The following is a 12,284-nucleotide window of genomic DNA, read 5'->3' on the forward strand; positions in this document are numbered from 1 at the left end:
GTCATTTCTGGATTTTTGCAACAACAAAAAAGAGGAAGGAGGGTCTGTGATGCAAAAAAGAAAGACGCTTCCTTCCAGCCTTGTTTTTTCTCTTTTTTTAAAAAAAAAATAAAAATAAAATACAGTTATCTGGCCGCTTTTCAACATGTCAGTGGGGATGCTTTGATGGAGAGTTCCTGCATGCAGAATGGGGTTGGACTGGATGGCCCTTGGGGTCTCTTCCAACTGTAGGATGCTATGATTAATTCATTAACATATGGAATCAACCTAAGTGGGTCACCACTGAAAGGTCGGCTGCAAAGGTCTGGGCCTCTCTGCCCTCCTGCCTTGGAAGCAAATTCCATTGGCAGACCTCTGGGTTTTACTTTGCAAGGAGTTTTTATTTTCTTATTTTTGCCTTTTTAAAGGAGTTTCCCTCAGATCCTGCCAGATGATGAATCGGATAAGGGCTGATCTCGACGCCAGTATTTCTTCAGGATCCAGAGTAGAGGTCTCCAGAGCTTCCGTGGACTCTGTTGTACTGGATCAATTCGAGTCTGTGAGTACTGAGGAAGTGGACAAGATCCTTAGAAGGGTTAGGAAGACAACCTGCTCTCTTGATCCCTGTCCCTCTTGGCTAGCAGCTCGGGGAGGGGGGGGACGGCTGTAACTGTTATATTACGCCGCATAATTAATTCATCCTTTAGGGAAGGGCGATTTCCATCCAGCTTAAAATTGGCCACTGTAAAACCGCTGATAAAAAAGCCCTCCCTAGACCTCCTGATACGAAGTAATTATCGGCCTGTTTCGCTGCTGCCTTTTTTGGGGAAGGTGATCGAGAGGGCGGTTGCTTTCCAACTTCAAGCGGTCTTGGATGATACTGATTTTCTAGACCCATTTCAAACTGGCTTCCGGGCGGGCTATGGAGTTGAGACTGCCATGGTCGCCCTGGCCGATGATCTCCGTCTGGGCATGGACAGGGGTAGCGTGTCCCTGTTAGTGCTCTTAGACATCTCAGCAGCTTTCGATACCATTGACCATGGTAGCCTTCTGGGACGCCTGAGGGATTTAGGTATCGGGGCACTGCGCTCCAGTGGTTCCGTTCCTACCTCTCGGGCAGATTCCAGATGGTGCAGCTGGGGGATGTGTGCTCCAATAAGAGGGTAGTTACATCAGGTGTCCCTCAAGGAGCCATTCTGTCCCTCATGCTATTTAACATTTACATGAAACCACTGGGAGAGATCATCTGGAGACACAGGGTGCGGTGTTATCAGTACGCTGATGACACTCAAATATGTTTCTCTGTGTCTCCGACTGATGCAGTGACTAGGGATGGCATCTCTCCTCTAGATGCCTGTCTGGAGTCAGTAATGGGCTGGATGAGGGAAAACAGACTCAGCTTGAATCCAGAGAAAACGGAAGTACTTGTGATAGGCTCACCTGGCCCGGGGATGGAAATTTGTCCACCTGTCCTGAATGGGGTCACGCTCCCCCTGAAGGACTCAGTTCGCAGTCTGGGGGTGCTTCTGGACTCGTCGTTCCACTTTATATCTCAGGTGGATGCGACAGTCAGGAGCATTTGTTATCAGCTTCGGCTGATACGCCAGCTGCGACCCTTCCTGGGCTGGGAGGACCTTGAAACGGTGGTACATGCTCTGGTAACCTCTCGGTTGGATTTCTGTAATGCGCTCTACGTGGGGCAACCCTTGTACCAAACCCGGAAGCTTCAATTAGTGCAGAATATGGCAGCTAGGTTAGTCACTGGATGCCCCAGGACTAGCCACATAACACCCATTCTGCAAGATCTTCATTGGCTGTCCATTCGTTTCCGGGCTCAATACAAGGTGTTGGTTATTACCTATAAAGCCGTAAATGGCTTGGGCCCAGGGTACTTGGAGGACCGCCTCTCCCCATATAATCCGCCCTGCACTCTCAGATCGGCCGGGAAGCAATTGTTGAGGGTTCCTAATACGAAGTACATCTCGACTGCACAGAGGGCATTTTCCATCTCGGCCCCACAGTTTTGGAACTCTCTTCCCGGCGAGCTCCGCTCGGCTACATCCCTTGACCTGTTTAGGAAGAAGCTGAAGACCTACCCCTTCCAACAGGCTTTCCCCCATGCGTTGTGACATCTGTTCTCCCCCCATTACACTGGCACTTTTAAGCTAGTTTTAGTTGTGGTTTTTAATGTTTGCAATTTTTTTATTCTGTTTTTAAATCGGGTTTTAAAATTGGTGTAGTTTCGTGTGTTTTTATGATGTGGATACTGTTGTAAATTGTACATTATTTTGCGCTCTTGTTGTAACCCGCTTTGATCTCTTTTGGAAAAGCGGGCTATAAATACAGTATTATTATTGTTATTATTGTTATTATTATTATTATTATTATTATTATTATTATTATTATTATTATTATTATGAAGGCTGTCCTCCAACCAAATGTTTTCCATAATGCTGGTATTTCTATAGTTTCTCTTTAATGTGAAAAGGCATGAAATTTCATAAAAATGTTTCCTACAGTCCTATGGTCCCTTTAGTTTTTCTCCTGTGTGGACTCCCTCATATTCGAAAGGTGTGAATTTTGAAGAAAATATTTCAGCTATAACAACTGAATGATTTTGCTCTTCTGTGAATTCTCTGAGGATTCAAAGGATGCCAGGTTTGAGGAAAGCATTTCTCACACTCCTCGCATTTTTATTGTCTCTCTCCTGTGTGGACTCTCTGGTGCCTCACAAGAACTGACTGATGACCAAAACCTTTCCCACACTTCTGGCATGTGTATGGTTTCTCTCCTGTGTGTACTCTCTGATGGATCACAAGATTTGACTTCTGAGCAAAACTTTTCCCACACTCCTTGCATGTGTATGGCTTCTCTCCTGTGTGGGTTATCTGGTGCCTCACAAGATGTGAATTCTGAGAAAAACCTTTCCCACACTTCTGGCATTTGTACGGTTGTTCTCCTGTGTGGACTCTCTGATGGGACACAAGACATGACTTCTGAGCATAACCTTTCCCACACTGCTGGCATTTGTACGGTTTCTCTCCTGTGTGGATTCTCTGATGAATCACAAGAACTGACTTGTAGACAAAACATTTCCCACAATGCTGGCATTTGTATGGCTTCTCTCCTTTGTGGACTCTCTGATGCTTCACAAGACCTGACTTATCAGCAAAACCTTTTCCACACTCCTGGCATGTGTATGGCTTCTTGCCTGTGTGCACTCTCTGATGGACCACAAGAAATGATTTCTTAGCAAAACCTTTCCCACACTGCTGGCATGTGTATGGTTTCTCTGCTCTGTGGACTCTCTGATGCCTCACGAGAGTTGACTTCTGAGCAAAACCTTTTCCACACTTCTGGCATGTGTATGGCTTCTCTCCTGTGTGGACTCTCTTGTGCATCACAAGACCTGTCTGATGAGCAAAACTTTTCCCACACTGCTGGCATGTGTACGGTTTCTCTCTTGTGTGGACTCTCTGATGGGACGCAAGAATTGACTTCTGAGCAAAACCTTTTCCACACTGCTGGCATGTGTATGGCTTTTCTCCTGTGTGGACTCTTTGATGATTCACAAAGACTGACTTGTCAGCAAACTCTTTCCCACACTCCTGGCATTTGTACGGTTTCTCTCGTGTGTGGACTCTCTGATGGGACATAAGATGTGACTTCTGAACAAAACCTTTCCCACACTGCTGGCATTTGTATGGTTTCTCTCCTGTGTGGAGTCTCTGATGGGACACAAAGGCTGACTTGTAAGCAAAACTTTTCCCACACTGCTGGCATGTGTATGGTTTCTCTCCTGTGTGGATTCTCTGATGGGACACAAGGTATGACTTCTGAACAAAACTTTTCCCACACTGATGGCATGTGCATGGTTTCTCTCCTGTGTGCATTCTCTGGTGCCTCACAAGGGATGACTGGTGAGCAAAACCTTTCCCACACTGCTGGCATGTGTATGGCTTCTCTCCTGTGTGGACTCTCTGATGCTTCACAAGCTTTGACTTCTCAGCAAAACCTTTCTCACACTGCTGGCATTTGTACGGTTTCTCTCCTGAGTGGACTTTCTGATGCCTCACAAGATGTGACTTTTGAGGAAAGCATGTTCCACACTGCTGACATTTGTACGGTTTCTCTCCTGTGTGGAGTCTCTGATGGGACACAAAGGCTGACTTGTAAGCAAAACGTTTCCCACACTGCTGGCATGTGTATGGTTTCTCTCCTGTCTGCATTCTCTGGTGCCTCACAAGGGATGACTGGTGAGCAAAACCTTTCCCACAATGCTGGCATGTGTATGGTTTCTCTCCTGTGTTGTTTATCCAGTTGGTCATAAGATCTCTATGCACTTTCAAATGTGCCATAAGTAGTGAATTGTATGCAAAGCATTTCCCACACGTCCAGCATTTGTGTGGTTTCTTTACTATGTGGGCTTCTTGATAGTTTACACTATACAATTTAGAAGCAAAACCTTTCACACATGAAATTTCACACCTGAAGTGTTTCTTTAGGGAATGAGACCTCTTGCAAAGCACAAGCCCCGTATTTTGGGAAAACAATTTCGCAGATACATTGTGTTTGTGGGGCTCCTCTCTGATATAACCTTCCTCTTCTGAATGTTGACCTTGCTTAGTAAGTTCCAGTTTTTGCCTAGAACTATGCTTCCCGTACTTAGGGCATACATATGTTTTCCTCCAGTCTTCTGCTGTGAAGAAGAAAAGCAGAAAATAATAATTTTGTGAAAAAGCATCTCAGAGTATGGGAAGCAGATTAAAGACAAATGAATCATCAGAACAAAAGAAGACATGCTATGCTTCCTTTTACGGCATAAATCCAGACTATCTAATAGCTTGTATCTTCCCACAAGAGCTTCTTTGAGTGTTACAAGCTTCAAGGGAAGACTCGTTCCAACCCTCCAGCAGATTTTGACCATAGAGTCATGCTGGAGGACCTCTAGATGCCTAGAGAGGCAACCTCTGAGGTTCTTCCAGCATGAATCTAGCCTCCAGCAGAAATATCAGGGATTGTAAATACATATATATATAAAACTTGCTCCTCAGCCAGCTTTTAAGCTCCACATGAATACATTTTTATTCATACACCACCCCCAGGATGTTTTTTAAACACTTTCTGTTTTAAATGCCTGTCTAAACAAAAAGCCTTAGCTTGCCATCAGAAGGATGATAAAGAAGAAGCCATTCTGGTCTCCCTGGGCAAGGAGCTTCAGAGTCCAGGGGCAGCCATGGAGAAGACCCTCTCTTGGGTCCTCCCCAACTGTGCTTGCGATGGGCCAGGACAGAGACAAGGCCCACTCCTGAAGATCCTAGTGCCCGGGATGGTTCATATAAGGAGATATGATCTGTCAAATAGCCCAGATTTGAACCTTTTAGGGCTTTATAGGTCATAACCAGCATGTTCAATTGTGCCCGGAAACAGACTGGCAGCCCATGGTGCTGTTTCAATAGGGGCATTGTGTGGGGTCTATAATCTGTCCCTGTTAAGAGTTTGGCTGCAGTTCTTTGGACTAGCTGAAGTTGAAGAACACTCTTCAAGGGCAGCCCCAAGGAGAGCACAGTACAGTCGTCCAAACTGGATGTAACTAAGGCACCTACCACCGAAGCCAGATCTACCATTTGAAGGAATGGGAGCAGCTGGCACACAAATTTTAAATGTACAAAAGCACTCCTGATCATTGCAGAGAACTGGGACTCCAGGTTCAAAACTGAGTCTAGGAGTAGCCCCAAACCATGAACCTGCGTCTTCAGGAGTACTGTAACTCCATCTAAGACAGGCTGAATCCCTATTCCCCGATCTGCCTTCCAAGTGACCAGGAACACCTCTATCTTGTCTGGATGTTTGCATCTGAGAAGAGATGTAGGACTTAAATCCTGGAAGCCAGGTGGAGAGCATCTGGATAAAAATTAGAGGGGAAAGAAGCAACAGTGGAACATACTGCCTCTGAGTGTGATGGAGTCTCCTCCTTTGGAGGTTTTTAAACAGAAGCAAAAATTCAAAGTGCTGGTTTTGACCTATAAAGCCATACACGGCTTATGGCCAGAGTATTTGAGAGACCATATCTCTCCATACGAACCTGTTAGAGCCCTAAGATATTCTGGAGAATGCTTTCTTTTAGTCTCACCAATATTGAAGACTCACGTGATGAGAACACTAGAGAACACTAGACACTAAACATCCTTTGGAATACCCTTCTGCAGGAGGCTAACCTGGCCCCTTCCCTTCTTGCATTTCACTGGCATTTTTATTGAAGCAAGCTTTTAAAGATAAAGTTGGACCTCCATATACATGGGTACGACACTTGCAATTTTGATTATTCCCGAGGTCAAGGCAGTCTATGTGTGCACTTCTCCTCCTCCTCCTCCCTCCCAGATTTTTCTCCTTCAGAGGAAAAAGCTCAGGAGGGAGAAGCTGGGGAGGGTGTACATCCAGCTCCTTTCCAAGTGGGAACAGCTTCCTTCCTAAGGCAGTTACTCCACTGGGAATGAGGCAGAGGGGAATAGATCCTCCTCATCCATTTCTTTGTGGGATAGGTGCCTTGGGTAGACATCCTTAGTAATACTCATACTTGACCTCTGCTCTTCAGTCTTGCAGAGATCCTCCATTATTGTCACCCTGTCACACACGCTATTGCTATTGCCCACTAGCTGTTGGCACATTTTGTCTGCCTCTTCAGCAAAAGCCTGTCTTAGGAGACTCTACTACCAGCCATACTCTGTCAGCATAGCTTCTTGCTTCACAGAAGCATGCAATCCAACTGCATTTTTAAATGAAAATAATCAATAAAGGAACAAGAGAGCCTAACTAACACAGCCTATAATCCCACAGGTTTCTTCCATGATCTGCATATACAGGGCTCATCCATTTCCCATCGGGATCCTCTTCAAAGTAATGCTGCCAGTACACACACGAACACACACTGATAATGATGGCACAGCACAGCGCAGAAAACAAACTAAAGACAGAGTCAGGATTCTAGAAGTCACAAAAGCCAGTTCAGTCCAAGGTCGAGGAAGTCAGAAGGTGTGGGTAGTCAAGGTTGTAGGTTCAAGGATAGCCACAGATCTAGGACGCCAAGGGTCCAGGAACAAGAACAGAGGAGCCAGCCAACAGCACTCATTGCAAGGAACTTGTGATAAACTCTGGCAAAGGGTCAGCGTTCTCCAGCTGCCTTAAATCACAGAACCACTCCCTTATCACAGCTGTTTTTTATTTACAGAATGCTTCTCCGCAAGCCTCTTTGACCGCCGCAGGCATGCCCTTTCAGCTCTCCTTTAGCTAAAGGAAGGAATCTCATTGCTTTGCTGTTCTAAGTCTCCCAAGCTTGGCACTTTCACTGGGGCAAGACTGGGCTGCTGAGCCTCAGACTACTCTGGAGGAGACCCCACAGAGCTAATCTCTGGCTGAGCCACAACCACTGGTGCTGGGAGATCATAGCTGGGGCCTGGCAGGGCACAACTGGAGCCTGGCACAGCCTCAGGTACCTCCTGCACCTCAGGAGCCATGTCCTCCTCCTCATCCTCCTCTTGGCTGGCTGTGACATAATGTATCTGATAATGGCATTATTATAAATGAATCTTAAAAGAGAATACATAATCATCCATGGAAAGACAGAACCTTACCAAGAAAGTGCATGATCCCAGAGATCTCTGCTGTGATCTGCCTGTGCAGGGCTCTCTGTTCTGGATCCAGTAGGGCCCACTCCTCCTGGGAGAAAGACACGGCCACCTCCTCAAAAGTCAACAGGCTCTAAAGACAGAAGAAAAAGGTTCTTGCTCACACTGGACATCAAGATGGCTGCTGGCTGTAGCAATTAGAACAAAGCATTCTCACCGGCTGATACAGCTCCAAAGGCAGCTGAGATGAGACTGATTCTTCTGCCAACACCAGCATGAACATCATAAACAAAGTCTGACAAACACAGGAGCCTGAGCCCATGACATATTCTACACCGTCAATAAAAGGAGACTGCCTTTAAAGAAACATTAGGCAACTGCAGATGGGGTGGGCAGCTCAAACGTGGGCATTTCAGCATGCCAGGAGGGATATGATGCTGGGTCAGTTCCAAGTGACATGTTGGCTAAATTTCAGCTGGTGTTTTTGGATTGTTTATTTTTCACTTTTGGGGGGAGGGTTGTGGAATTTTATGCCCTGCCCCCGAACTGTCCCAACTTGGCAGCCACAATGCTTCTGGCAAGGAAGAAGTACCATGGATAACTGTTTTACACCTGTTTGCTGCTCCCTTGTCTCAGCGCGTGCCTCTGGGAGGATATAAGTAAGCCTGCCTTTTTTCCTTTTTGTTGGACTGGGCTGCTTGAAGGCTGGGGATTTTTTTTGTGCCTCCCTCTGCCTCAGCATTTTCCCCTGGGAAACATATAAGCGACCCTGTCTTTTTACTTTTGTTGGACAGGGAGCGGTGGCAGCTAGGGCGGACAACCGGAGGCAGCTCAGGAGGAGGCCCTTTAAGGTGAGCAGTGGGGCGGAGGGGCATAAAGCCACCGGCCCTTTCCCCAGGAACCCTGGAGCCTTATAGCATGTCTATTCCTGAATATTAATGTTTAAATGTTTAAGTTCATTTTAAAGTGCTAAGATGGAGGACTTTACACAGCTTTCATAGATCTAAGAGCGGCTTTCGTTTCAATTAATAGGAATCTTCTGTGGCAATTTTTTTAAAGACTAATATTGATAGGAGACTTCTCTTTCTATAAAGGAGCTGTATACAGATACAACCTTCTATAAGTTAGAACGGGTGCTAATCTGGCTCTAACCAATAAGATTCCTATTTCTAAAAGTGTTAGCAGGGCTGCATTTTGGCCCCTTTTCTTTTTAATTTTTATATTAATGTGGCCTGTTACAGACAGCCAAAATAAAGCTGCTTCGAGTCACAGTGGAGGTATGGTGTTTCAATGATGCATACGTCTTAAGAGTCCAGAAGCCACACCAAAGCCACGTTCCAGTCTTTAGGGCTGGAGTGTGGCTTTGGTGTGACCTCTGGACTCTTAGGACACATGCATCATTGAAACACCATACCTCCACTGTGACTCGAAGCAGCTTTATTTTGGCTGTCTGTAACAGGCCATTGTTTCAAATTTGTATAGTGAGATTTTCATATACCCAGCATTTTGGATAGAGCTGTTAATATAATTTTGTACGCAGATGATATGATTTTATATTCCTATACTGTGACAGGGCTGCACAGACTATTGAGAAAGTTTAGCACTTATTGCCACCTCAATGATTTAGTAATTAACAACAGCATATTTAAAGTAGTCATTTTTGGTAAAAAAAGGAAAATTCATAAATGGTGTATAGATTCTAAAGAAGTTGAGCAAGTGGAAGTTTATAATTATCTGGGCATAACTTTTGCTTCTAGAGGATGCTGGGCTCCACAGATAAAGAAGAATGAATTGAAAGCATCTACCTGTATTCATACTTTAAACAGATTATTGAATTTTAAGTATCCCTGTTCATTTTATCCTGTTTTACAAGTATATAAGGCAAAGGTTTTGCCAATTTTGATGTATGGCTCAGAAATCTTTGGAATCAATAGAAATATGAAAATTGAAAGAACTCAGAATAAATTTTTAAGATTGATATTGGGGGTTGCAAGAAGTACCCCAGCACAAGCAATGAGAGCAGAATTTGGTATGGCAGCTATTTCTGACCAGTATTTATTTTGTATATTTAATTATTGGATTACGTTAACACAAATGTGTGATGATAGGCTTCCCTAAGTTATGTTTAATTGAACAGTAGAATAGTCTTACACCAAACTCCTGGCTTTTAAAGTTTTCTAAAAGGCTCTCAAGGGTGGGCTTTAGCGTTATGGCTGTCAGAAAGATCAATACACATGCTGGCAGTTTGTTTAAACAAAGAGTACTCAACATTAGAGCTCAAAGGGAACCTAGCAGCTCTGGCTTCAGTAAAATCCTTGAAAAGGGCCAAAACACTTTTCCAGGAAGAGAAATATCTGGTTTTCTCTATGAAAAAAGAACATTGGAAGGCTTTTGCTAACCTTTGCTTTGAGCAAATGGATTCAAGGGTGATTCAAGGAAGATACCAGGGTATCCCTTTTCTTAATAGACTCTGTATTTGTGGAGCTGTGATGATCTCCTGTGGTCCAAGCAGCCAAACAGCAGGCCTGTCTTGGCTCTTAGTTCCAGCAGATCCTTAATTTCTCCCTGAGTCCTCTGGTCTATGTTCCTACTCCTAGCGGAGTAGATTGTGACCTCTGAAGATCCTTGAGTCACGCTGCCACCACCCAGTGAATTTGTAATGGATTCCCCTTAACATACATTGTCACTAGTTCTCCTTCTTTGCTAATCTACGCAAGCATCAACCGAGCTAGGAAGCGTGTAAAGGAGTGTAAAAGTAGCAGGTACTTTTAAGAAAGTATTTATTATGATTAAACAAAGCAGAAAAAAATATATATAAATCATGCAAGACCTTAAGGGCCTTGCAGGTATAATATGTATACTTATAAAATATTCATTTCATGCAAGCTACCCTAAAAATACTAAATAAGGCCTAAACGTTCTAATCTGATTCCTTCCTACTTCAGAAGACACTAACTGCTGAAGACTCTTCCTCTCAACTGCTACTCTCCAACTGTCCCTTGGTCTCAGAGGCCTTTTTATAACCCTCTCGTAGAAGCTTCCAGAAGAAACTCTTGCTCCTGCACACTGATTGGCCAAGTGAGCCTTCCGTCCGCCGTGATGTAAGCTCTCATTAGCATGTTCCTCCCCCAGCTTACCCCATGGTTGTCTGAGAGAAGCCCTCTAAGGACTAGAGGTCCAGTCATTACAGGGGCATATAAAGTTGAAGATTTTGCACTTAGTTAAATGGGGGAGGGAGACAGTATTCTGGAAGACAAAAGGACTGGAAAAAAGAGTTAAATTGTCATAGAAGGAACAAGGCACACGGTGCAACGACCCAACAGTGGGAGGCAAAAAAACTTGAACAAGCAGCAAGTAAAGGGGACACATGGTCTTAGATGTCTCTACACTAATGCACAGAGCATGGGAAATAAGCAAGATCCTAGCACAACAAAGCAAATACAATTTAATAGATATCACTGAAACCTGGTGAAAAGAGTCTCATGATTGGAATGATTGGAATGCCTGTACTGCAGCCATTCACTCAAAACCACAAGGTTGCGAGTTCAAGAGCAGCAAAAGGGCCCAAGCTTGACTGAGGCTTGCATCCTTCCGAGGTCGCTAAAATGAGTACCCAGACTGTTGGAGGCAAATTAGCTTACTTGTTAATTAGCTTACTTGCTGTTCACCGCTATGATCTTTGGAATAGCGGTATATAAATAAAACAAATTATTATTATTATTATTAGTAGTAGTAGTAGTAATAGAGAGGTATAACCCTTTAAAGAGAAACAGGCCAAACAGGGGAGGAATCGCATTCTATGTCAGGGATATTTACACCAGTGAAGAGATCCAGGATATCGATCCTGAAAGCCAGGTGGGGAGTATCTGGATAAAAATTAAAGGGGAGGGAAACAACAGGGATGTTACTGTGGGAGTCTACTACAGACCCCCATGTCGGACAGAGGAACTGGATGATGCCTTTTTAGAACAGATGACCACACACTCAGAAAGGAGAGATGTAGTCGTGATGGGTGACTTCCACTATTCTGATATTTGCTGGAAGTCAAACTCAGCCAAAATTTAATGGCTGGCAAATTCCTCACTTGCCTTGAAGACAATTTCTTTGTCCAAAATGTGGAAGAGGCAAGAAGAGGATCCACGATTTTAGATCTGATCCTAACTAACAGGGATGACCTGGTTAATGGGGTGCAAGTAGTGGGATCCTTAGATGGGAGTGATCATGTTTGTTATACAGTGGATAGGAGAAGCCAGGCAGTAGTCAGACACACATGAGCTGACTTCAGTAAACATAAAGAAGTAGTGGGTCTGATCCCATGGTCGAGAAAACTAAAAGAGAAGCGAGTTACTCAAAAGTGAGATACTGAAAGAACAATTCAGAATAGCTCCAACAAAGAAGAAAAATAGGAGGTGTTTCTAGAAACCAGGACAGATGACTAATGAACTGTCAACTGAGCTAAGTTTCAAACTGAATATGTACAGTGTGTTGATGATATACATGAGCTTGCCATACGCAGCTTTGAGCTTATGTGTACAGCAAGCCCCATAGGACAGAATGGGGGGGGGGTGCGCCTCCATAAGAATAAATGAGATTTCACTTTACATATTTTTCCCATATGTGGGGGAGGGAGGGTCCAGAATGGATCCCTTGCAAATAGGAAGGGCCCTCTGAACAAAGTAT

General features: G+C 44.3%; 1 protein-coding gene across 1 annotated transcript in view; it reads right to left on the bottom strand.

Annotated features, from left to right (window-relative positions):
* Positions 1-2,361: 2,361 nt before the first annotated feature.
* Positions 2,362-12,284, bottom strand: part of LOC149320324 (uncharacterized) — a 45,394-nt gene continuing 35,471 nt past the window's right edge. Inside the window, exons 6-7 of the mRNA XM_089500637.1 lie at positions 7,611-7,737; positions 2,362-4,678 (exon numbers count right to left, since the gene is read on the bottom strand). Coding sequence (XP_089356763.1) covers positions 2,673-4,678; positions 7,611-7,737 — 2,133 coding nt within the window. The 3' untranslated portion in view covers positions 2,362-2,672. The remainder of the gene's footprint in view (positions 4,679-7,610; positions 7,738-12,284) is intronic.

This window comes from Sceloporus occidentalis, unplaced genomic scaffold (assembly GCF_023333645.1).
Source record: "Sceloporus occidentalis isolate IW3139 unplaced genomic scaffold, rSceOcc1.0.p SCAF_1, whole genome shotgun sequence".
Taxonomy (NCBI): domain Eukaryota; kingdom Metazoa; phylum Chordata; class Lepidosauria; order Squamata; family Phrynosomatidae; genus Sceloporus; species Sceloporus occidentalis.